The sequence below is a fragment of the Acipenser ruthenus genome, chromosome 4 (assembly GCF_902713425.1).
Source record: "Acipenser ruthenus chromosome 4, fAciRut3.2 maternal haplotype, whole genome shotgun sequence".
NCBI lineage: Eukaryota > Metazoa > Chordata > Actinopteri > Acipenseriformes > Acipenseridae > Acipenser > Acipenser ruthenus.
In genome coordinates this window covers 26,128,326-26,151,874 of record NC_081192.1, presented here as the reverse complement: position 1 = coordinate 26,151,874, position 23,549 = coordinate 26,128,326, and the positions used below count along the sequence as shown (strand labels likewise).

Below are 23,549 nucleotides of genomic sequence, written 5' to 3'. Positions count from 1 at the left end.
GATCACCTTTAATGTTTGTACACATGTAGCCCAGAGCAGCTCAGTGAAAGAACTAATTTACGCTCAGTTCTCTCTCCCCCCCCCCCCCCCCCCCCCCCCGAGCAGCTCAGAGCGCTACAGAGCAGATTTTATCGGTTATCTGAGTGAGCAAGAAAAGTCTCGCTCTGAGCTGTTCAGTTTCTTAATGGACCCACAGTGTTTTGCATGGTCTGCATGACATCACTATACCAGTATAATTACAGTTGTGGGCATTTGTGTGTTCAGAATAATTAAGTCATATTGTTCATTACGGTAGAGCTGAAATGAATGTTTGCTTTCAAAACAAAGTGGTAAATTTTGTCTAAAAACATGTTTAAAGTAATATTACAGTGTGGTTATTATACTGTATGAAGAGCGATTTATTTCACTACATGTAGGACTATACATTTTTTCTTGTGGTAATTTTATAGTTTGTGTTGGATCAACACCATGTCTTTGAACACTGTAACTTGAATTGTTTTGCCAAGCATATTTAATTGGATTAATCATACTGCAGCCTTCAGTGAGAGCAAGAAGGAAATTGCTTAGCTCTGCGTGCCTTTATATAATGGTGGAAGCAAGATCAACCTGTACATGTTGTCTGCCGGTGATTTATATATATATATATATATTTTTTTTTTTACAGAGCCTGTATGTTGAATACATATTTTTCCAATTGTATTACTTAAGGACAGAACTGCTTAGTCAGATATTTGTGATTTTTTTGCACATACTCTTGCTAACTTTTTCCATGTGCAAGTCTTTTGGGTTCAGATTCATTCATACATGCTGTAGATGAAGTTAATGGTGACCTATTTTTTTCCTGGTTCCTGCTGACACCTGTAGTGTGTTAAAGCTTTGCTGTTTGTATTTTACTTAGGCACATGTAAAAATGTTTTGTTATTGTTATTCCTGGGTCACTCCTTGACAATTCACCCAATAGTATATTAAAGGTGATACAGTAAAGGTGGTAGAGTAATCCGTCGCATATCCGACTGTGGTGGGACCAGAGTAAGAGCGGATATGTAAAAAGTCGTATAAATGAATCCTGTTTTAAATACCATTATACACAACTGTAACAATTACTATATTTGCACAATTATTGTTTTGAGATTCAACTTTTATTAGGGAGCTCCCCTAAATCCCTTGTTTAGAAAGATGCAAGGTATTAATGCTTGTGATAAAGTAGCTGCCTGCCGTCTGGGTGCGTGCATTTGCTGCTGAGTAGCAGGCAGGAGATCGAGACGGAGGTGCAAGTTGAAGTTGATATGCCCCGCTGGCGAACAAGATTTATTTACATATCAACACACTGAATAGCTCACGTGACACTACCAGCAATGGCAGCACATGGAGCACATACAACACAGTGTATGAAAACTTTGGTAGGATCTACAATATCTGAACTAATCTGTTCAATAATAAAGTAACGTTGCTGAAAAGATTGGTCATGGCGGATATGTGACGGATGGATACGCAACGGATTACTGTACTTAGGGTTCTTCCAGGCAAAAAAACAAAAATGGTCAAAGTTATAAAGAGGTCAAAATTCGGTCAATGGGAAGTCCTCTGATACCTTTTTGTTAGGTGTCATTTTATTAGAAATTGGATGAGGATTCCCCCAAAAATATATTAAAAACACATTTTTATATTTATATATAAAAAAGCACAGCTCTAAACCTAATTGGAAAACTAGCAATTAGTTACCCTTTAACAAAGTGTATGCTTCTCATCAACAAAGTTGTAGGAAGGTAGTATTCTATTATTTTGTTTTAAATCTTGATTCTGAAACCTCTATATGAAAATAAGACATATTGCATTACAGTTTGATCCATTCCTGGTTTTACTGTGAGTTTAACAGGACACACCTGAGCTTGATACCTATACACTGGCTGGTAATAATGTTAATAAGATGAAGTATTGTTTACTGTCTCACAATCAGCCTTGAGGAGTCTTTCAGGAGCTTTTTGTTTCTTCATTTTTTAATACCTGACAAACAGCAGCACATCTGTATAAATGTACAACATGAACTACAGTCAATGTCTATGCTGCTGTCCTGTGTATAATTCTTCCATATGCTTGCTTTTTGTTTCTTGGAAAGGAAGTACATTTAAAAAAATGGCAGATGAACTGGAAATCTTTCTTGAGGAACAAAAGGCTAAATTTGCCCGTGACAAAGCCAACCAGGAGCAGGATCCCCCTTATATGGAAATAAGGGTAAGTTATACTGTCACTGTAAGCATGCACAGATAGAGAAGGTAACCAGAACTCACACTGTTTTACTTTGGTACCTTCTGGTATGAGAAAAAGCAGGTTCCTGTTGGTCCCCTTGTGAATTTTGCGCCAGAGGGTATGAAATAATATTACAAGCCAATTTTACAAAGAAAGGCTCCAATTGATCAGCTCCAGCCCCCTTTGAAGTATATAAACCTTGTAATAATGTACATCCAGTTGATGATGTCACATTCTTAAAGTCAAATTTAACTGTCTATTAAAAGAAGAAAAATGTCTTGAGAGCTGAGGTGGATCATCTTTCTCATACATACCAGAATTACCATTAAATGCATTACTAGCTTGTATAAAATACTGGTTAAAGGCAATAATAATATTTCCCAGACCCTGAACTTGTTAAGTTCCAGTGTTAAGTTCTGTTGGTACCACCAATATCTTGAACCACAGACCAACATTTCTGGGGATTTGTTAGGTTTTCCTCTAGGAGATTGTTAAAATATTTAGACTTGCATTTTTTAGTTAACAAAGTGCACTGGTTTCTAAGCTGTCTATAGTGCATCCAGTTCTTATTATGACCAGTCATTCGTGCCTTCTTCCAGGCTAGATCTGTGGACTCATAAAGAGCCATTAACTCGATGGTAATCCACGGAGAACACTGAGTACGCATCCGACGTTGTTTAAATGGTGCATGCTTGCTGACAACATCAGTAAACATACCATGGACCAATCCCCATCCTCCTCAACAGATGGGACAAACTCTATTCTATTCCAATTCAGCATATTCAAGTCCTGTAGGAAAGCCTGCTCATTAAAATGTTTAAGTTGTCTCCTCTCAATTATCCTGGGTTTCAGTTTGAGAATTATACAATTTCTGATGCAAAAAATAACCTCACGATCACTCAACTGGCCAGATAACAAGCCCGCTAAGCAGACTTTTCTTGGTGTGTTTGTCAAAATAAGGTCAATTGTTACTTTTTACACCTGCTAGGTATGTTAATAAGTTGACTAAAATCATGTTCTTCACATAATACTTTTCTTTTGCTTGAACCCCAAACTAAATTAAAATCTCCAACAAAGCTCATGTTTACCTTAGATAACCCAAGATGAACTACTTACAGCACAGCAGTCCTTCACGTCCCTTTTTTTCCAGCAGAGTTCAGTGCCAACACAGCAGGGGATAAAACAAGGGCTGTCTGTTTACCTCGTCGTCAGCTTGGATGGTGAAAACTTAAACTCCGAGGAACGTAGAGCTTTGCCGGTCACTCTGTCCGCTATCCGAAAGCTGGCTGTAGGGGATTTAGTTGTTTTTGTTTTTTATTCAATTGGAATTACTATATGCTTAATATCTATGAGAAGATTTAGTTTTGGTGTCTCTAACAGAGAAATTACAAACAAGCAGGTAAAATACAGTGAGAGGAAAAAATATATATTTTAGTATTAACAGAAATCAAACCGATATTACAGAGGTAATATTTTTCATTAAGAAAAACAACTGCATCACACTCAACTACCGTTCTCTCTCCTCTTCTTGTCCCGCCCCTTAGCAACCAATACACACTCGCTTGTACAGTACTACCCTGACCTCCCAACTCCCAACTAATAGGCTCTCGTTAACTGTCAGTAAATGTACTGTATTCAAGCCCCAAAAACACACAAGAGTATAGTGCAGCAGATCAGAGCCTCTCATGGCGCCGTTTCTAAAATGCCTTAAATCATTTAGTAAAATATCGCAGCGTTTGTAAAGCATAGTATTATTAATAAAGGCTGCACTATAATCGCTGCCCTCGTTTAAGGGCCACAATCATTTTGATCAATTTAAAATAAACGCTGCAGCGCCAAATTGAAGTAATACGGTACATTTAAAATCTCCAACAAAGCTCATGTTTACCTAAGATAATCGAAAGAAAACAGATGCAGTGAATATTGTATAAATAGATTTGGTGTCCATTCATGTAAACCCAAGTGAAACATAAACCAAGTACTGTACAAACTGCTTTCGCCTGACCAGTTCCGTGCCTTAAACTAGTGTTTAATTATTTATTTATTAACATTTATATAACGCCTTCATCACAAGGACCTCAAGTCGCTTTACAACATTTTACTGTATTTTACACACTTTAAAAGGCAAACTTAATTCCTATAAAACAATTAAAAAGACACTCTAAAACGATACACAGTCAGTGCTAAAATTATGGTAAAAATGGGTTTTCAATGCTGTTTTAAAAGTAGAAAGATTCCCTGCTTTTTTGACTGAAGATGGTAGTGCATTCCACAACATTGGGGCTTTACAAGAGAAGGCCCTCCCTTCTGCACCATAGTGTTGATGTCTTCTCTATGCCATACTGCTCAGTCAGTAAGTACAGTAATCTGCTTTTGTGTGTTACAATAGCATGTGGGTAATTTGCATGCTTCTGTATTGCCATGCCTTCTGAGTTTCCACTTCCCTTGGTAATCCTGAGTCTCTGTAAGTTGCCTTGGATAAAGGCGTCTGCTAAATAAACAAATAATAATAATTAGGGTTTATTGCCCTTCATATAAACGGAACGCATTATAGTAAAAGACTCCCTTTAGTGAAATGTAATGTTTAGTGTCTGGAGCTGTTGGTCATGCCATAGAACTGGTGTTTTGGCCTTTAATTACCAGAATATAATCCTGCAAATCTATTTGACCATTTTGTTATATAATGGTGCAATAAATATTTGTTTGTGCTTCATACTAATACATGCAGTGGGCGTGGTGCGTTCCAGAGTTGATTTGGATTTTGTTGAATTCTAAAGTGTTTTTATTGTGTGGAATGCGGTGCTTTGTCTGTTGTTGTAAACAGTAGCTATTTCATTTGCTTGTCTGTTTTCATTCCATCTCAAATGAGAGAACGAGAGTGCATGATGTTCATTGAAAAAATCATGCAGAATTGCATTTGAGTGAAATGGAACATTCCACATTCCACAGCTTTAGATCAGCCCAACAGTTAGTGATTTACACACTGTTAAGGGGGACACTGTTAATGGTCTCCTAAACCATTTGAGCTAGACTTGTTCAGAGACCAAACAGTAGATTTCACTGTCATCTGTTTCAATTTTACGGCAACGTCAGTTTTTTTAGATTACATTTTTTCATGATAATCTCCTGAAATGTTCTTTTTTTTGTCTTCCCTACTTCCCCCTTGGGAAAGCTGGGAACAGAACTAGGTTTGGGGTAGTTTTATTTCCTGGTAGTTAAGTTGTGTATTAGCCTACCTATATATCAGCTCTGCAGTACATGTCTTACCTGTGTCCTTTGAATGACTCATGCTGACATGTGAGTTGACATATATATTATTTTTTTTAGGTAAAACTAATAAGAAACTAGACCAAGGTTTTGGCAAATGACTTTATCACTGTTTATTTTTGCCACAAAATAAAATACTTTTATTAATTCAATAATTTGTTGTTAAGTAATTGTTTTTGATTAGTTTTTGATTAGTAATTTTAAAATTAAAAAATAATAATGTTTACCTTTTTTATTGTTGCAGACCAAGGCTAACCCAGTTTACAACTCAAGGATCAAAGAAAATATTCCTCCAGGCAAGTGGCCGTCAACACAGAAACTATACAATAACAATGTCAAAGGTATATCATGGACAGGGATGCACAGGTGGTGCTGCTGGTGTTCCAAGCTTGCTTCATTGTAAAGTAGAAGAAAGCAGCTTTTTTCCTAAGTTCCCCTGATCTTTGATTTGTGGTGCAACCTTCTATTGTTGATGGTAGTACGCTGTTGTAGTACAGTATGTGTTGCAGTTAAATTGTAACAGAATGTTTCCATTGGTAGTTGGATAGCTTATTTAACAATGAACATGCCATGTCAGCCGCGCAGTTAAACAAAGGAGCAGGCATGAGCCTGTTGCACTGTGTCTCAAATGCTTGATTTCAATACTTTATGTTTACAGGGAGTACTGTGTTTTGCTGCTGGATTAGTGCACTTAGCAGGGACTGCAGCCTGCATGCTTAACGGAGATTATGATACTTTATGAACCAATGATACAGGCTTCACTCTGAGACCTTTCACCTTCATTCTGATCATGCATTTAGTATAGGGTCTCAGGATGTACTGTAGACTCTTACGTAATAACTTCTGACCTCTCTACAGTCTTATGCACATGCATTAGGCAGATGTGGTATAACGTGGACTGCTTAAGATAAGAAAGTGAATAAGTTCATATACAGCTTAAAATATTAATATAAAAGCAAAGATGTATCGGATTATAGCTGAATGCAACCCAAACGTCTATAATGAGGCAAGGAGTGTTTGGTGAAGATTGCTGAAAAATCAATGGAGTTATTGCGTTCACCTGGTATAGTGTGATGGACAGACAGGCAGATGTGCGTATTTAGGAGTCCCCTTTTTTTTAATTGAGGACCTTAAAAACTAAAGCTATTTTTTTTAAAAAAGCATTTCAAAATGTAATATCCTATTCAAAATAAAATACTTATCCATGTGAAACTCCATATTTTTGCAGTAAGCATTGCCTTTTTTTCTGTACAAATGTTCAAAGAGCAACACATTTACAAATGAGAGGAGAGCCATCTAAGCTCGTCAGGTAGAGTATAATACTAACCTGCTGCTACAATAATAATTATTTGACAGTTGTTTGTTGACAAACCAGAACACTCTGCTGTCTGTTGCAGCTGTTCAAAGCTGCTTCAGACTGACAACTTCTGTTTTATATAAACATGTCAGACTTATGTGATTTTCACCTTTTGAGCATTTATTACAGAAAGCCGGAATACAATCTTGCATGTAAAATATATATGGTGTAAGAATGCTACTAATATGTGCATTTCATATTCCAGAGGAGAACTCTGGCTTGAGTTTGCCGCTTGGATACGAGTATGAGAGGAAAAAGCACAAACTGAAGCAGGAACTGCGTCAGGATTATAGGCGCTATATGGCTCAGGTAAATTACTCTCAACAAATATTATATATATATATATATATATATATATATATATATATATATATAATAAACTACATCATTTTTTTCAAGTTTTAAACCACAGTGACCTTAAAAGTTAAATGAGATTTTGGTTTTTAAGTAATTCTATAAAGTATAATGAAACATAATGAAATGTTGTCTGTAGCACTTAATGGCTCTTGTGCTAACTTGCAGGAAGTAGCTCGAGATGAAAGAAAGGTAGGGGTTCTAACAAGGTTTTGTATACCTTATCTTTTTATAGTTTTTGTAGGCTTTTCGCTGGCTTCTAGTTGTTGAAATAAATGAAATGCATACACAAACTATTCGCTTGTCAATTTGATTATTAATTATTGCTTTTATGCAAAGTAAAAAAAAAAAAATTATTGGCAGAACTTAAATTGTATTTAAATATGTCCTGCTGCTTTGCAGTACTTCCTGTGCCAACTAATTCAAGCGTAGAGATTGATTAGCTTTGCATTAGTCTGGCATGTTTACATTTTCCTCCTGTGTTAACAAAACTGTGAATGTGAATGAAGCCTGTATTTAATTACACGTGATTTAAGGAATTTCAAATTACAATAATCTTCAAGACTGAAATCTTGATGATGCCTTTTGAACTAAAGATTGATACGATGGGCTCTGTTCACAAAGCTTTAACACAGGAGTGGTTTTAAGATGTGTTTTTCATGAATAAATAATGTGTGATATTTAACAAACTGTTGTTAATGAAATCAACAATAATCCAGAACAGTTTCAGGAATATCAAACTTGATTTATACATAAAAACAGACAAACTAAAAGTTAAAGCTTTGTGAACAGAGCCCTGTAAATCCCAATCTAATGATTAATATCATGAATACCTTTGGTAACGAAATTCTATTTGAAACCACTCAGTTTTCATAACGGGCTATGTTCCTGCGTAACAAAATCTAACAGGTACTTTTTACTTGTGGTCAATTGTTACAAGTTCTCATTCGCACTGCAACAGTTCACATGGTTTTATAACATTTTATAGGTCCTCTAAACCAAGTGTTCAAAAGGAAATGCCTTCCAAACAATGTTATATTGGGACTCCACATTTTAATGCTGTTAACATATCAAACATTTTGGCTGAGGCAATTAATTAAATGTTAAAATCACAGTATTAGAGTTACTGTATTTCTTATCTTGCAGAAAAATGAAACAAGTACAACTGGGGCAGACCCAAACACTCAGGGGCTTTCACTGCCCATTGGAGAGAGAAGATCTGCAAAGGTACGGGTGGTATATTGACACAAAAAATGGCATGTAAGCAATAAACCCCGACAGCAGAGGGCACACAGTGCCTGGCAATGCCCGATGTGGAGGGTCATATTGCTTATATACTTCAATGGTACAGCACAATTAACTCATTTTTATTGATTTTAACTGAATTTTTAGGTTTTCCTTTTTTTTTTTTTCCACATATCCTGCCACATAAGCACTCTAATACCATTTTCACACAGAAATGCAGCTACTGTGCCATTTCTGAAATGTTTTAATGATCCTATTGAAGTAGGCTACAATATTTTTTTTTTCATTAGAAAGTTGCCGTTGTTCTTTGTTGAAGTTAATGTTGAGCTTTCATATTTTGTTGTATACTACTCATTTAATCAAACCAAGTAGTGTCAGAAGTTGCTTGTATCGTTAATGACGTTTTTCAAATCAAGTAAGCATATTTGTGTATAAAAAACGACAGTAGAGTTGCAGCCAGTGTCATCTTACTTAAAGGCACTCAAGCTGAAATCGTAAAGTAATTTAAAGTAGGCTACAAACATGGCAGCGGACTGTCTCTCTTTAGCGCGCACGTAAGAACTTGCAGACTTAATGCAACTGTGTTGAGATTTTAAAAAGAAAGCATTTTATGAAATTTTTAACTAGAGGCACCGGCACTATGACTGCACGCCCAGAGGTTCCGGGGCTAAACCCCGGCACAAATTAAGCACTGCATGCACACCCCTTAACTACCTACGCTGTAGTGATATGGAATGTTCACTTTGAAACCACACCCACTATAGTGCTTCAGTGGCAGTATAGCCTTTCACACAGGCAGTTATGACGGTTCAGTGCCATAATTATATATATATATATATATATATATATATATATATATATATATAACATCAACAATAAGCCGGTCTCTACACAAAGCTGGCCTGTATGGACGGGTGGCAAGAAAGAAGCCATTACTCAAAAAGCCTCATCTTAAAGCACATATGGAGTTTGCGAAAAAGCATGTAGATGACACTGCAGATGTGTTTTGTTTGTCAGACGAGACAAAAATTATATGGGGCAGCAGTGTGGAGTAGTGGTTAGGGCTCTGGACTCTTGACCGGAGGGTCGTGGGTTCAATCCCAGGTTGGGGGCACTGTTGCTGTACCCTTGAGTAAGGTACTTTACCTAGATTGCGCCAGTAAAAACCCAACTGTATAAATGGGTAATTGTATGTAAAAATAATGTGATATCTTGTAACAATTGTAAGTCGCCCTCGATAAGGGCGTCTGCTAAGAAATAAATAATAATAATAATAATAATAATAATAATAATAATAATAATTTGTAATTCAACAAAATATGACATTATTGGTAGGGGGTGAATACTTCTGCAAACCACTGTGTGTGTGTGTGTCTATATATATTTTTTTGTTTTGTTTTTGTTTTTAAATTTAGTAGTCGCCAATTGTTTTTTTTATCATTTTTTTTTCCCAATTTGGAATAGCCAATTATTTTTAGGCTCAGCTCACTGCTATCACCCCCGCGCTGATTCGGGAGCGACGAAGACAAACACACTGCAGGCCCACCATGCAGCCACCTCAGGGCGGTGCTCGGCCAATTGTGCGCCACCCCCTGGGAACTCCTGTCCATGGTCGGCAGTGGAATAGCCTGGACTCGAACCGGCGACGTCCAGGCTATAGGGCGCATCCTGCACTCCACGCGGAGTGCCTTTACCGGATGCGTCACTCGGGAGCCCCCATATTATAGTAATAGATTTACCTTAAATCTATTATAACCTCAATTTCCTGGCTTAACTCTAATAAATCTGGCCTCATTATAATTCAGTGACAAAATATTTCTTGAAACAATATGCTGGAGCTGTCATGTACGCATTTATTTAAGTATCAAAAGCTATGTACTGCAAAGGGTTTAATTTGCTGAGTTGGGTGCTGTTTTTGTCTTGAAGTCCTGCTGTACTTTCGTTCAAGCTTTAAAGTTAAAAAAACAAACAAAAAAAAAAAAAAACCAAAAAAAACAACTTACACGCTTTTCTTACCACTGGAGTTGACCCATTGTTTGCCTAAGGACCTTTGTTATTAGGGAGTTGGAAGCTACCACAGGTGACGAGCTTGCCAAACTATGTTCCTAAGCAACAGCTTCAGCACCAGTGTACATCCCTTTGTTCAGATTGAATGCACCAGCTTGGCTGCCAGTGGCTGCTGAGCTGTTCAGGGAACCCTCTACTGTTGACTTAATAGATATTAAAGGGTACATAAGGACCTTTTTATTTTACTGTGTTACATGTTCCCATGTGTTGCTACAACTGTAAGGTTTGTGTGTGTATTTATTTATTTATTTGTTTGTTTGTTTATTTATTTATTTTACATTTTGACCAATTTTTTAAACCTTTAAATTGCATTCCCTGCTTCAAGATGGCTTTGTTTGTTTTAAGAATGATCTGTAAGCTTTGGATTTTAATGTTTACCTGGTCTTCAGACCTTTTATATATAAACACTGTGTGACAGGGTGACCCTTATTCAGGACCATTTTGCCTAATTAATTCTGCTTGTTTTCTTTCCTCTGCATTTTTAGGATAGATTACGAAGTGAGAGAAACAAGGAATATAATCAGTTTCTTAGGGGACAAGAGGAAAATGCTTTGAAGAGAGAACCAAGGAGTACTGTACAGGTAGATATACTGTTGGCAGGTTTTAAAATAAGATTGAATTATTATTACAATATTCTGATAACACAAATCTACAGTTGGTAATACTGAATGACTAGTGATCCTGCACCAACTTAATGTGTAATATTACTGCTTTACCAAATCAGTCTCACAGATACAGTAAGTTCCATCATATGCTTATGATTGTTGTCACTGTGTTCCATGTACAGTTCAATATAATAGAGACACTGATCTACTCTATTTTACAACCATGGTACATGAATGGCGGCACAGTTTCTTTGTTTCTACCTGATACATGTTGCACCATTTAACTCAAGTATTTATTTTTTCTTATTTTTTTTAATTACCCTATATTAATGAGTAAAAAAGCACCCTATGAAAATAAGGCACAGGCAGCAGCCAGTAGGTGCTTGTTGTCAATGTAGTCTCCCTCTTATCTCCAGTGTGTCCAGTACAGTGAGAAAGGAAAAAGTCATACTAAGTAAGTTGCATAGTATGACTTTGGTCTTGGCAATTTTACAAACACATCCAGTTTCTGGACTTTCTGAGGGCAAGTTTTGATGGAAGTCTTGTGAATCATGACCACTAAGAACTGGGATGAAACTACAATTACCTGCCAGTGCCGGCTCATCTGATCATTTCTTTATGTTCTCTATCAGTACCGCTGGGACAGAGATGAGGAGCCCCTTGTCTCTAGCAGAGTCTTGCCTGAACTGTACCCCGAGGTTCAGCCGACGCCACGAGACAGGGCGCGCACCCCTCCTCCCAGGAGAGATGCTGCCATCCTCACAGAATCCCAGGTGTTGTTAAAGGAAAGGAGGCAAGAGGAGGGCAGGGCATGGCGGCCGGAGGAAGAGAGGAGACCTCGGCTCGCCAGGCTGGACTACGATTCCGAACTCGATGAGCGGAAATACCACCGTGACGCCGAAGACGCTGAAGCACTAGAGAGCCATGAAAGAAGGCGCCTGCGACTGAGCGAGGAACCCAGATTCACAGAGAAAAGACAGCGCAGGGGAAACCATAAATCAGAAAGGTACTGCCATGAAGAGCAGCTTTCTCTCCTGAGCAGGGATCCTAGTTTTCTGCAATAAAAAAAAAATGAAATTCTCATATAAAAAAACTGGGTTATTCAGCAATTAAAATAAAAGGCCAAATTTGAGTCCCATCATCACATTAGAAGATACACAAACAGTGTTATTGAATAACAGTTAACACAGGGAGTATTTATTGGTACACTTTTAAATACTAAGGAAGTTACAAGCTCACCAGTGCCATCAATTAATAATACAGTATATTTCTTTATTTCTTTATTTATTTATGAAATTTAGTGTTCGTCAATTATTTTTATTATTTTCTCCCAATTTAGAATTGGGAGATTGTTTTTAGGCTCAGCTCACTGCTACCACCCCTGCGCTGACTCGGGAGGGGCAAAGACAAACACACGCTGTCCTCCGAAGTGTGTGCCGTCAGCCGCCCACTTCTTTACACACTGCAGGCTGCCCCATCCCCCATTCCCCATCCCCGCCTGTGCGGCACTCGGTCAATTCTACACCGCCTCCTGGGAGCTCCCGTCCACGGTCAGCAGTGGAATAGCCTGGACTCGAACCGGCAACGTCCAAGCTATAGGGCGCATCCTACACTCCACGCGGAGCACCTTTACCGGATGCGCCCCTCAATAATACAGTATAAATAATACAGTATAAAGAAACTTACCAATTTACTTTAAACATTACAAATACTTCTGTGTAGTAATAATAAAAAACAAAAAATAGTATTCATATTTTTATCGTTTTCGCCACGAAAGTAAACTGCAGCTATGTTTCAACATGAATGCGACAGTGCGCCTCGTTCAACCAGAAGCAGTTTTATTGAACAAGTATTTTTACGTAAATATAAAGCAAAATTGCCTGTGTTGATGGTTATATATGATAAATGTATTGAATTGGTTATCAAACAAAAAAAGCCTTGCATGTTTTTGCCCCGCCCCAAGTGTAAAACCAAACATTCTCCGACAGCAAAGAAAATGTTTGTGTGTTTCCACGTTATTCTGCAGCAAACGGAGTCCTAGGATCCCTGCTCATGAGGTTATATATTCAATTATGTTTACTCAGGATAGCCCAATGGAGGGGGCTTACTTCCAGTGAGGTCTTGCTTCTAACCAGTGTTAAGGCTGAGGCACAATTCGTTTTGCAATTCTACATCTTGTGTAAATATTAAAAGGGCAGGGCAGCCAAACACTGCAAGCAGTGGTAAGAATACACAGATGTTTATGGAATATTCTCACAAATTGTTTACTCGTAGACTATTGACAAATGGCATGTTGAAACTTGAACAGCCTCACAATGCTGTTTTAAAGTGCACATTCAAATTGCCGCATGATAAGAAGTAGGTCATTGTCGTTAATACCATTTTAACTCCTTCCTACGGAATTCTCCAAGTAATACATATTTTTAAAAAATGTTTTTGTAATCCTATATTAGTTGAAATGTGTCTTTCTTTTTCTTCTCAGAGACATGCCAAGACTGAGGGACAGAAGACTTGATGAATATGAGGATTACCAAGAAATTGACTATTACACCCACAGACAGAAAAATGAAGATCGGTAACGTTTTGGGGGATTTCAAATGTGTTGTTTATTTCATAGCTTTGGACTGTTATTGTCTGTTTGACTACTCGCTTGCCCAGCACTGCTTTTCCATCGTACTCTGAAGGAAGTGCTGCTAAAAAGGCTGGAAGGGTGGTCTCCGTTCCCAGTCATCTTTGGAATAAGAGTGTGACAAAAAAATACTGTAGTCTGCTACTGTGTGTGGTTTATCAAAAGCAAGCGAGTATCTAACAGAAACTGGGCTAAAATACGAAACACGTCAAATGGCTGAATTATCAAATGTATTTGTGCAGCTCTTGAATAATTATTTTCCTATAAAATCTCCATATATGGCAATGTGTCTACCATACATTACTGTGCTCCCACCTTTCATTTAGAAATCTAAAGTCTTTAATAATTTATTTTAAACCCCAGGCCTTATAGAGAGAGAAAGGACCGGGGTGCCCCCCAGGACTATGAAGATGATTACCGGGAAATGCCAAGCAGGAGACCACTGTCAGCTGCAGGCAAACCCAAGTAATAACCTTTCTGAAGAAATAAACTTATATCCTTCATCTTTTCAACCCAAGAGACATTTTCTTTCACCATAATGTGAAAACTCCAGTAATACTTGTTTTATTAAACCTTTTTAAAAGAATGGGATAAAAGCTAAGCACAGTTTTAAAAAAGAAATATTAAATAAAAAAAAAAAAAAACTAACCCACACTGTTTGCCAGACCGTCATTTTGTCTTCAGCTGTAGAGAGAGGTTACCGTAGCTTTGGTAATGGTCTTCTTGTATATCCATTTTGTTTTGAATTTATTGAGGGTTTTGTAAAACCGACATTCTGAATAGTGTGAGCTTGATGGCAAAAGAGGAAGCACAGCCTTTAATAGACAGACGATCACAGAGGCCTCGGGTCCAAGAATTGTTTTGACCCGCTTCTTTTGTACACTGGTATTATAAGACATCAGGTTTAGATTGTGGAGTTCTTTAACCATTGACCACAAAAGTAATGGTTTGTGGGCAATAGCACAAACTCTATTTGGTCTTGTGACACTTTATTAGGCAATATGATTTATTTTAGTGTGTTTCAAACACATAGCATAATGGGCTGTAATGAAAAAAAAAATAAAGCAAAAGAGCTCAAGTGTATCTGAAAAGAACATTTCTAAATAAAATGCTAGGGAGAAAATGAATTGTTAAAGATGAATCAATTAGCTTTTTGGAGTTCACAGGACTCTAGATTTGTGACTAACAACCTTCATCTTTCCATGCATTTGTTTTCAGGCCTCAAATGCTGACTCCATCTTACAGGCCCAATGAGAGATCAAAATCGGCAGCCAATAAAGAGGATGGTGTGTTTGCTACAGGATTGATGATTGGTCAGTTTATATTACATATGCACTGTCACTTACTCAGGTGCTTTGGTAGTAAATCAGTGAGTGCAGCTTGTGCAGCTTGCACACCACTGCTAAGAATGAGGTCTTTAAAACTGAAGAATCCAGCTGTTTGGTGTCTTAGGGTTCAGACTCACTCAGGTGATTGTGAGCTTTTATGTTTTATATTCCTTCATTTTATAGTTGATCCATGATATGTAGAAATGTACACCCAATAAATGTAAAACTATTCAATGAAACCTAGTAGGAGTAGATGACGTTCATGAAAAATGCCAATTACTTTTCTTAATACATGCTGATTGCATGTTGTACTGTATGGTTCCATTAATGAGTGTACATAGAAATGTATTGCTGGAGGGAGGTAATACTATGTTGTCTATACTGGAATTAGTTATACCTAGGGTATAACTTACATTTTTAATTAGTAGAGCTTGTTTTGGTGTCTTTAGGAGGAGCAGACAGAGATCTTGCACAGCAGAAGAGAAAAGAGAAATACAGACAAGAGCTGCAGGAACAGATGGCAGAGCAGCAAAGGAACAAGAAACGGTAATACTATCCACATTCACTCCGACAATGACAATCAATATTCAACACAAAGCATTGCTGGTGTCTTTTAAGAGCGCCGGGGGTCCTTAAGTGTTAGGTGTTCTATGACAGCATACATTTAATGTAAATTTCTCTGTGTTTCATTTTTGTTTCCAGGGAAAAAGAACTGGGGCTCAGAGTTGCAGCTTCTGGAGCAGTCGACCCAGAGAAGCAGGTAGTGCATGATACAACTGTGTATGATAAAGAACTGAGGTCAGTTCTCATCTCAAACATGCTTGGTAATTTGCTGTATATACCAGATATAAGCTGAACTGGAATTGAAGAAACCAGGTTTAAAGCATTGTAAATTCAGAATCACAAATGTATTAAAGTTAGCCTCTATTTGTAGTTTGTAGAACCTGTTTTCTATTTTTTATTACTTATGGTATTTGCATATAATTTCCCAAAATACAGACACGACAGTTCCATTTTGGCATACTACTGCCTTTGCAGCCATTTCTTCAACATTTTGGTTTTAAAAAGTTGTTGATAAAATAACATTAAACAAATCTTAATGTTGGAACAAGGTGGGGGTTTTGCAAGGATCACCGAGCTTAAAAAAAACCAAAAAACAACAAAAAAAAACAACCAAAAAAAACAACAAACAAACAAACAAAAAAAAAACTTTCTTAAAAACTTAGCAGCAATGTTGATGTTCTTCAGCACTTTGAACAAACCTTGATAACATCTTTACACTTATTATTCCAGCAAAGCAAAGAGGAGGTAAACCTTGTGGTGTGCGCGTGTGTGTTTTGACTGTATGTATTCATTTGTTATTTATCACAGTAGTGCAGCTGGATGTAACCTTTCTTTTACAACCATTAAAAAAACAAACAAAAAAAAAAAACAATCACAAACACCCTAGCCCAGTGTTGCTCTACCTACCACTTCCCAAATTAGTCCAACTTTAGTCAAAGCCAACTTTAGTCAAAAAGTGAAATTGTCACATAGGGGAGCATTCCCAACACAGCCAGTCATGAAAAACATGCTCAAGACAATTATACAGTACTGATGAGGGAATGGGACAACTATTAAGAGATCAGGGCGCTATACATACAGCTACACTAGGATAGAACATTTTATACAAGAACAAGCACCTTTTCACATGACTACTAGAACTGAACAGATGTATAGGCCATATATTTATTGAGCACATTCAAATGCATTTTAGAGTTCACTAAAGATATTGCATTTAACAATAGCAGTAAAGACCATCAAAGGGTATCTTTGGAGGGCTTCGTTACATTTTGTCAATTTTAATGCCATAGGGATGTTTGTGACCCCATCATGGCTTTTTGTGAAATTTATGGTTTACAAATTTGTACCTGTATTTCTATAGTACTGATTTATATATTACCAGTACATATTGCTAAATTTGCTGTGCATGATTATTCCTTTTGATTCCAGTGGGAAGTGTTGTGTTTTATAATACCGTATTGACTCGGAAATAAGTGAATCTCAGTCACTCCTGTAATTAAGACCCTGAATGCAAGTCACATTCAACTAAAACTTATTTTTTTATAAATTTAGTAGTTGCCAATTGATTTTACCCAGTTTTTTCTCCCAATTTGAAGTATCCAATTGTATTTTTTAGGCTCAGCTCACTGCTACCACCCCTGCGCTGACTCGGGAGTGGCGAAGGCGAACACACGCTGTCCTCCGAAACGTGTGCAGTCACCTGACCACTTCTTTTCACTCTGCAGGCCTGCCATGCAGCCAACCCAGAGTTACTGCGTCGGAGGACAACGCAGCTCTGGGCAGTTTGCAGGCAAGCCTGCAGGCGCCTGGACAGTCTACAGGGGTCGCTGGTGCGCAGTGAGCCGAGGACACCCTGGCCGACCTAAGCCCTCCCACCCCCGGGCGGCGCTCGGCCAATTGTGCGCCGCCCCCTGGGAACTCCCGTCCATGGTCAGCAGTGGAATAGCCTGGACTCGAACCGGCGACCTCCAGACTATAGGGCGCATCCTGCACTCCATGCAGAGCCACTAAAACTTTATTTTTTTTACTACAATAAAATATAGTATTTTAGCTACAAGCTTAATTGGGCTATGCTAGGTAATGGTATATAAAGTGTCTCTTTGTGTATTTAATTTAATTTGATTTGAATTCCCTGGAATCTCTTGCAGCCTGATAGAATCAGACAGTTTGGGGCAATAACTCGGGAATATGACAACAAACCAAGAGATGTACCATATCGATCAGGGGTGGGTCTTGGTGAGTTTGGGTCTGAACCAATAAGGAGGCCTCATGAAGAAAGACCCCCTCCTGTTGCTGAAGAGAGACGCCCACCTGAGAGACCCAGAGTAGCATTCCAGGCTCCTCCCATTGACTACACTCGGGCTTTGGGTATTTTAGCAGCTGGAGATGCAGCAGGGATGGGAGGTGCTGGTAGAAGTGGGGGTGTACCCCTCAATGAGGAGTTCCACAGAGGGCTGTCCAGTACCCTTGGAGAAATCGTTGCCCCCAGGTATTTTTTTTTTTTTCAGGATACAAGTCAATTTAATGTCTGAATTTCTTTTTTTGTTTTGTAATTTTGTTTTGTTAATATTTAAAAATATATAGTTTTTGTAGTTTTAATAGGTGGTGTAAGTAGGTGCAATCTATTCTAGAGTCAAATTTAAGGTGCAAGTACTATAATAAAAAAATATAAAAAAATAAATAATAATCTTAATTTAAAGTAACAGTGGTGCCTATACCGTACTCCTCACATAAACAATATTAGTCTTTAGTATCTGCAGAACAATACCTTTAAAAAAAAAAAAAAAAAGTTTACCTAAAACTCTTTTATACGTCCTCTTTTTATTTGTATTTTGCAGGATTACAAGTGTGCCTCCACCCCTGCCTCCTACACTGACTGATAATTACAGAACCCCGTATGATGACGCATATTACTACTACGGGGCTCGGAATCCTTTAGACCCCAGACTGGCCTACTGTAAGCAAATCTATCCTAGCTTGTGGTATTAATCATACATCTAAATACCTGTGTTAAACAATGTTTGTGAGGTGAGAGATTCCGTATTGCAATGTTAAATACGATTTCCTCTCTGTGGGAGCAGTTGTGCTGTTTGACTATTTGTATTTAAGTTAATGCCAGTCTTCCTGACATCCTTTTTGTTTCTTTTCTTCTCATTTTCTGCGGCGTAATGATGCTCAGATGGTCCTGGAGTAATGGGTGTGCAGTCTGTACCCTTTGTAAACCCTCACACTGGACCAGCCCCACAGAACTATCCTGGAACGCAATCAACGTAAGTTTCATGTTGTAACCATTTGGAAGGGACAGAGATTTGTCTATTTTTGATCTGCTGTGCTGTAGAATTCATCATTGAATGCCATATATGTGCGTGTGTAGTAGAGTAGTTTAACTCTCTTTTCAAGTAGGTTCACTCAGAGTCCCAATTGAGACTAGCAACTTCAAGATCTTTTCTTTTAAAATACTGGATGTAGTCAGGGCATTCTCCTTGGGGATGTAGGATATCTGAATTGGTATACTGATTTACCATAATCAAGGTAAACTGAAGTGAAAAATCTCGTTTTAGTTGAGGGAATTACTCTTGCTCTTGAATTTCTACATCTTATTGTTCTGTCACATCTGTTGACCAGCCATCTCTCCAAAAGGCATCCTGAAAAATAAATAAGTAAATAGTAAAAATATCTTTGTTTTTTCCCATTGTGTTAACAGAGGAGCAACAGGGTCGAACACCACTGCTGGTACAAACAATAATAGGGTTGGGATGTTTCCTGGAGAGAAACCAAGTCAATCAAAGGAGGCTATGCAAAATTATCAGGAGGCACTGAATCAGCAGGTACTGTCTGGCCAGTTAAAAAAAAAAAAAAAAAAAAAAAAAAATATGCTACAGTAATTTAGTTTTGGTGGGAGGGGTTAATTGACTAGTATTTTGATATACTCTACTATACTTCTATGTAACAATGCACTGGTACTGGCCAACTGTTCTATTTTTGATAAGCTACCAATGTCAGGGTTTCCATGCAGTTTAGAAACTTCATATTCTCTCTCCATTGTTGTGAGAATGTGATGTAGCACTCATATTCCTTGCGCTGTAAGCATGCACGAAAGCCATACTGTAAGTTCACGAGACTTCAGCAGTGAAGAGCCTACTTGTGACATAACCTCGCACAACTTTCTACTACAGCAGTCTCCGCGTATAGGAACACCTCCTAAGAGATTTTGCTTAAGGGAACACCCTTGTGGCGAAACAGATTTTTCCCCATTATAAAAGCTCTGACTAAAGGAACAGGAACGTCGCTTAAAAGAACACCTTCTTGGAGTTCCCAGGGGATGGCACACAATTGGCAGAGTGCCGCCCGAGACACAAGTCCCCGAGTCCCCGAAAAATATGGTGTCTCCTGTTCTTGTGAGTTGCGTCACCATTCTGTTAAATAATGTATATTGCTGCTGCATTTTGTAATGTGTGTAGGGGTGCTGTGTTCATTAGTTTGACAGTTTATTAACATTAGTTTGTCTGTTAATTAATTGTTATAGTTTATTAACATATACTTGCCTATTGCTTTTCTTTTACTTATTCAGTTCATTTCATATGTTGATGCACGTGCGTCATGACAAGTAATACATATTTATTTATTTGTTTATTTATTTATTCGTATTGTGTCTGGTGGCTAACTCGGTCTTGGAGAACACCGGCTATAAGAACACTTTGCTTGCTTCCCGGGGGGTTTTCTTAGCCGGAGACTACTCTATAACTAAAGGCTGTACCAAGCAATTAGTTCCACGAATTTGTTCAAAATGACAAATACGGGGCTTTACATCAGCTTGCTAGACTTAAATGTTCCACAAAGTTACAAATATGCCTGGGTGGATCAGCATCTACTGAGAAATGTGTTGAACTCGTATGGATGCTGCCACTGTACTGGATCCCCAATAACAGCAACAATAAAAACATATCTAACCATATTCTACTGGTGAGAGCCTTGCACTGTCCTTGTGGATTTCAGATTCAAGTATTTATTATTATTATTATTATTATTATTATTATTATTATTATTATTATTATTATTATAAGAATATTATGTAGTGGTAAATGTGGGTGAGTAGGGTAACCTATTGTAGATTTTACTACCAGTATTTTAAAAATGTCCTGTACTAAATGTTTTGATTGGATCATTTTTTATATCATTACCCATAAGTGCTGGATTTTATCACCATAAGGATCAGAACTGCTGAAGCTACTGTTCTGTAGGAAAGCTTGTAAATATTATATATGCGTGTATAATAGGTTTATAATAAAGATATATGCAGTCAAAAAATGTTTAGCAAATAATACATGGATCATACCCAGCATTTTCTTATGGAATGTTGAGATATACACACACACACACACACACACACACACACACACACACACACACACACACACACACACTGTATATGTTTGTGTAACACTATGTCTGGGTTTTTGTTTTGCTTCCCTTGCTTTTTTTATCATATTTTTGTGGCCAAATGAGGCAGGCTGCACTTGCTGTTCTTCAACGCAACCTAAAAACTTTGTAGAAACCCAGTTTAAGAAAGCTGCACAATATCAGTAGTCAGGCAAGGCCAAATTGGAACTGAGGCAGAAACACATTTAAATATATTCTGCTGTATTTTAATATTAATTAGGTCATTTGCATTTGGAAGGAGAATTTCTCTCCCTAAAAGAACTACATGGAAACCCAAGTTAACCGAAAGGTGCTACCAAAATAGCATTGGGAAATAAAGGCGAGCCTTATTTTTATTTTATTATGGAAACCCTGCAAATATGGTGCCTCCTAAAGCAGGATCTTTGTTGATCTTCTCGAGTTGTGAATTCGCACACACTGTGATGGAGCAGCAGTTTTCAGATTACTGAGTGTTAAAAGCAATATAATGATTTTAAAATCAATGGTAGATGCAAGAAAGGCGGGAGCAGAAGAGGAAGGATAAAGAAGAAAGGGAACGATACGATGCTAAGATAGAGGCCGAGATGAAGAACTACGATCCCTGGGGCAAGGGTGGAGGAGGGGCACCTCTCAAGGACCACCAGGGAAATCTCATCAGTAAGTTTTTTTTTCTTTTGCTCCTCAATGTATGGTCACAATTTGACCTAGAGATGGCACTATGTGCCAAGTTTGAGTTAAAGCAAAATAAGTTTAAGGAAATTAAGCCATCGTGCACATAAGGCTGTTAATGACAACCATTGGTAATGTTATGAGGTAAAGGGGAAGGAATGTTTACTGCTATAATGATGCATCTGTTTAAAACCCAGCTTTGTTCTGTGATGAGAACCTGTTTTTTGTGATCTATGTATTAAAATGTCTGTACAACAAGCATTGAGAGCAGTAGAGCATGTACAGGGGATTTGGAGCGAAATTGTACTCTTACTTGAAACTGTATATTTAAAACAAATATATATGTGTGTTATAAACCTTAAAGAACTTGTACGACTTAAAGCCTTGACGTTTTTTATTGATCTCTTTCTTATTTTATCTCTGGACAGCTGATCTGAACAGAATGCATAAATTCAATGAAGACGCATATGTGAACCCTGAAACAAAAGCACTGCAAGAGAAAAGATCTTTGCTGTCTTTAAACAGGAACTTAGAGACTCCAAGGGATGAAACCGTAGCCCCCTCTAAGCACAAGGTTTCAGGTAACTGGGTTAAGCGCTGGAGAGAATTATTACATTCCTATACAGATAAAAAACAACCATTTTCTTTAACCTACATGTATGTACTACAGGGGTGATCTTACCAAGTCGTCATTCATTTATCCTGTTACGAGTGTTTGTCTTGCAATTGTGCAAAGTGAAGAGAAGTTTGTTCCTACCATGCAGCAGGCTATTGTTTCTTGCTGGGAGACTGTTCAGTGGATAAAAAATGTAAGGACAACAATAATTTTACTTTTGAAATGAACATAATAAAGTTTACAAACGAGAGGAGGCCATTTGGCCCATCTTGCTCGTTTTGGTTGTTAGTAGCTTATTGATCCCAAAATCTCATCAAGCAGCTTCTTGAAGGATCCCAGGGTGTCAGCTTCAACAACATTACTGGGGAGTTGGTTGGTTCAACAGCATTACTGGGGAGTTGGTTGGTTCAACAACATTACTGGGGAGTCAGTTGGTTCAACAACATTACTGGGGAGTTGGTTGGTTCAACAGCATTACTGGGGAGTTGGAAGTAAAAGGGTAATTGAAGTCGCGCACTTGTGGAAAACCTAAATGCAGATCTTCAAAGCCTTCCAAATGGTTTTTATATTGCTTTTTAAACCAGAACAAGAACAAGCTGGATCAAAACATTTCTGCTGCTTCTGAACGTGTCTAATTGCTCTCGGCACTCTTTCCTGATTTTTAAAGCAGCTGTAGGGTAATATGTGGTGAGTAAATGTGTTATTAAAATGATTTTGTTTTGTCGTAGGATTTGCGTTCTCCCACTCGTCCCCCTTTGCCCGAGGAACTCTATTTGGTGATGTTCCTACACCACAGCAACTACATGAGCAAGATAAATATAAAGACTACCTCTGCATGCAGGTGATTTTTAAGCAGGCTTCTCCTTTTAAATACGAGTGTCATAGTTTTGGGCAGCAGTGTGTAGTAGTGGTTAGGGCTCTGGACTCTTGACCGGAGGGTTGTGGGTTCAATCCCCAGTGGGGGACACTGCTGCTGTACCCATGAGCAAGGTACTTTACCTAGATTGCTCCAGTAAAAACCCAACTGTATAAATGGGTAATTGTATGTAAAAATAATGTGATATCTTGTAACAATTGTAAGTCGCCCTGGATAAGGGCGTCTGCTAAGAAATAAATAATAATAATAATAATAATAGTTTTAATAACTAACACATGGAACATTTGATTGTTGCAAAACTGATCA

The 23,549-nt window shown here is 37.9% G+C and overlaps 1 protein-coding gene across 5 annotated transcripts in view; it reads left to right on the top strand.

Annotated features, from left to right (window-relative positions):
- LOC117400524 (centrosome and spindle pole-associated protein 1-like) overlaps positions 1–23,549 on the top strand; it is a 37,025-nt gene that overhangs the window by 3,252 nt on the left and 10,224 nt on the right. For 4 of the 5 annotated variants that reach the window (XM_059022243.1, XM_059022242.1, XM_034000616.3 and 1 more), the window contains exons 2-20: positions 2,117–2,232; positions 5,759–5,810; positions 7,077–7,180; positions 7,394–7,417; positions 8,372–8,452; positions 11,023–11,118; positions 11,775–12,148; positions 13,625–13,717; positions 14,135–14,236; positions 14,990–15,084; positions 15,549–15,645; positions 15,802–15,859; positions 17,811–18,151; positions 18,501–18,619; positions 18,842–18,932; positions 19,367–19,490; positions 21,591–21,738; positions 22,179–22,331; positions 23,095–23,207. In XM_059022243.1, the coding sequence (XP_058878226.1) occupies positions 2,134–2,232; positions 5,759–5,810; positions 7,077–7,180; positions 7,394–7,417; positions 8,372–8,452; positions 11,023–11,118; positions 11,775–12,148; positions 13,625–13,717; positions 14,135–14,236; positions 14,990–15,084; positions 15,549–15,645; positions 15,802–15,859; positions 17,811–18,151; positions 18,501–18,619; positions 18,842–18,932; positions 19,367–19,490; positions 21,591–21,738; positions 22,179–22,331; positions 23,095–23,207 (2,364 nt within the window). In that variant the 5' untranslated portion in view covers positions 2,117–2,133. The remainder of the gene's footprint in view (positions 1–2,116; positions 2,233–5,758; positions 5,811–7,076; positions 7,181–7,393; positions 7,418–8,371; positions 8,453–11,022; positions 11,119–11,774; positions 12,149–13,624; positions 13,718–14,134; positions 14,237–14,989; positions 15,085–15,548; positions 15,646–15,801; positions 15,860–17,810; positions 18,152–18,500; positions 18,620–18,841; positions 18,933–19,366; positions 19,491–21,590; positions 21,739–22,178; positions 22,332–23,094; positions 23,208–23,549) is intronic. The other variant, XM_034000617.3, reaches the window with a different exon arrangement.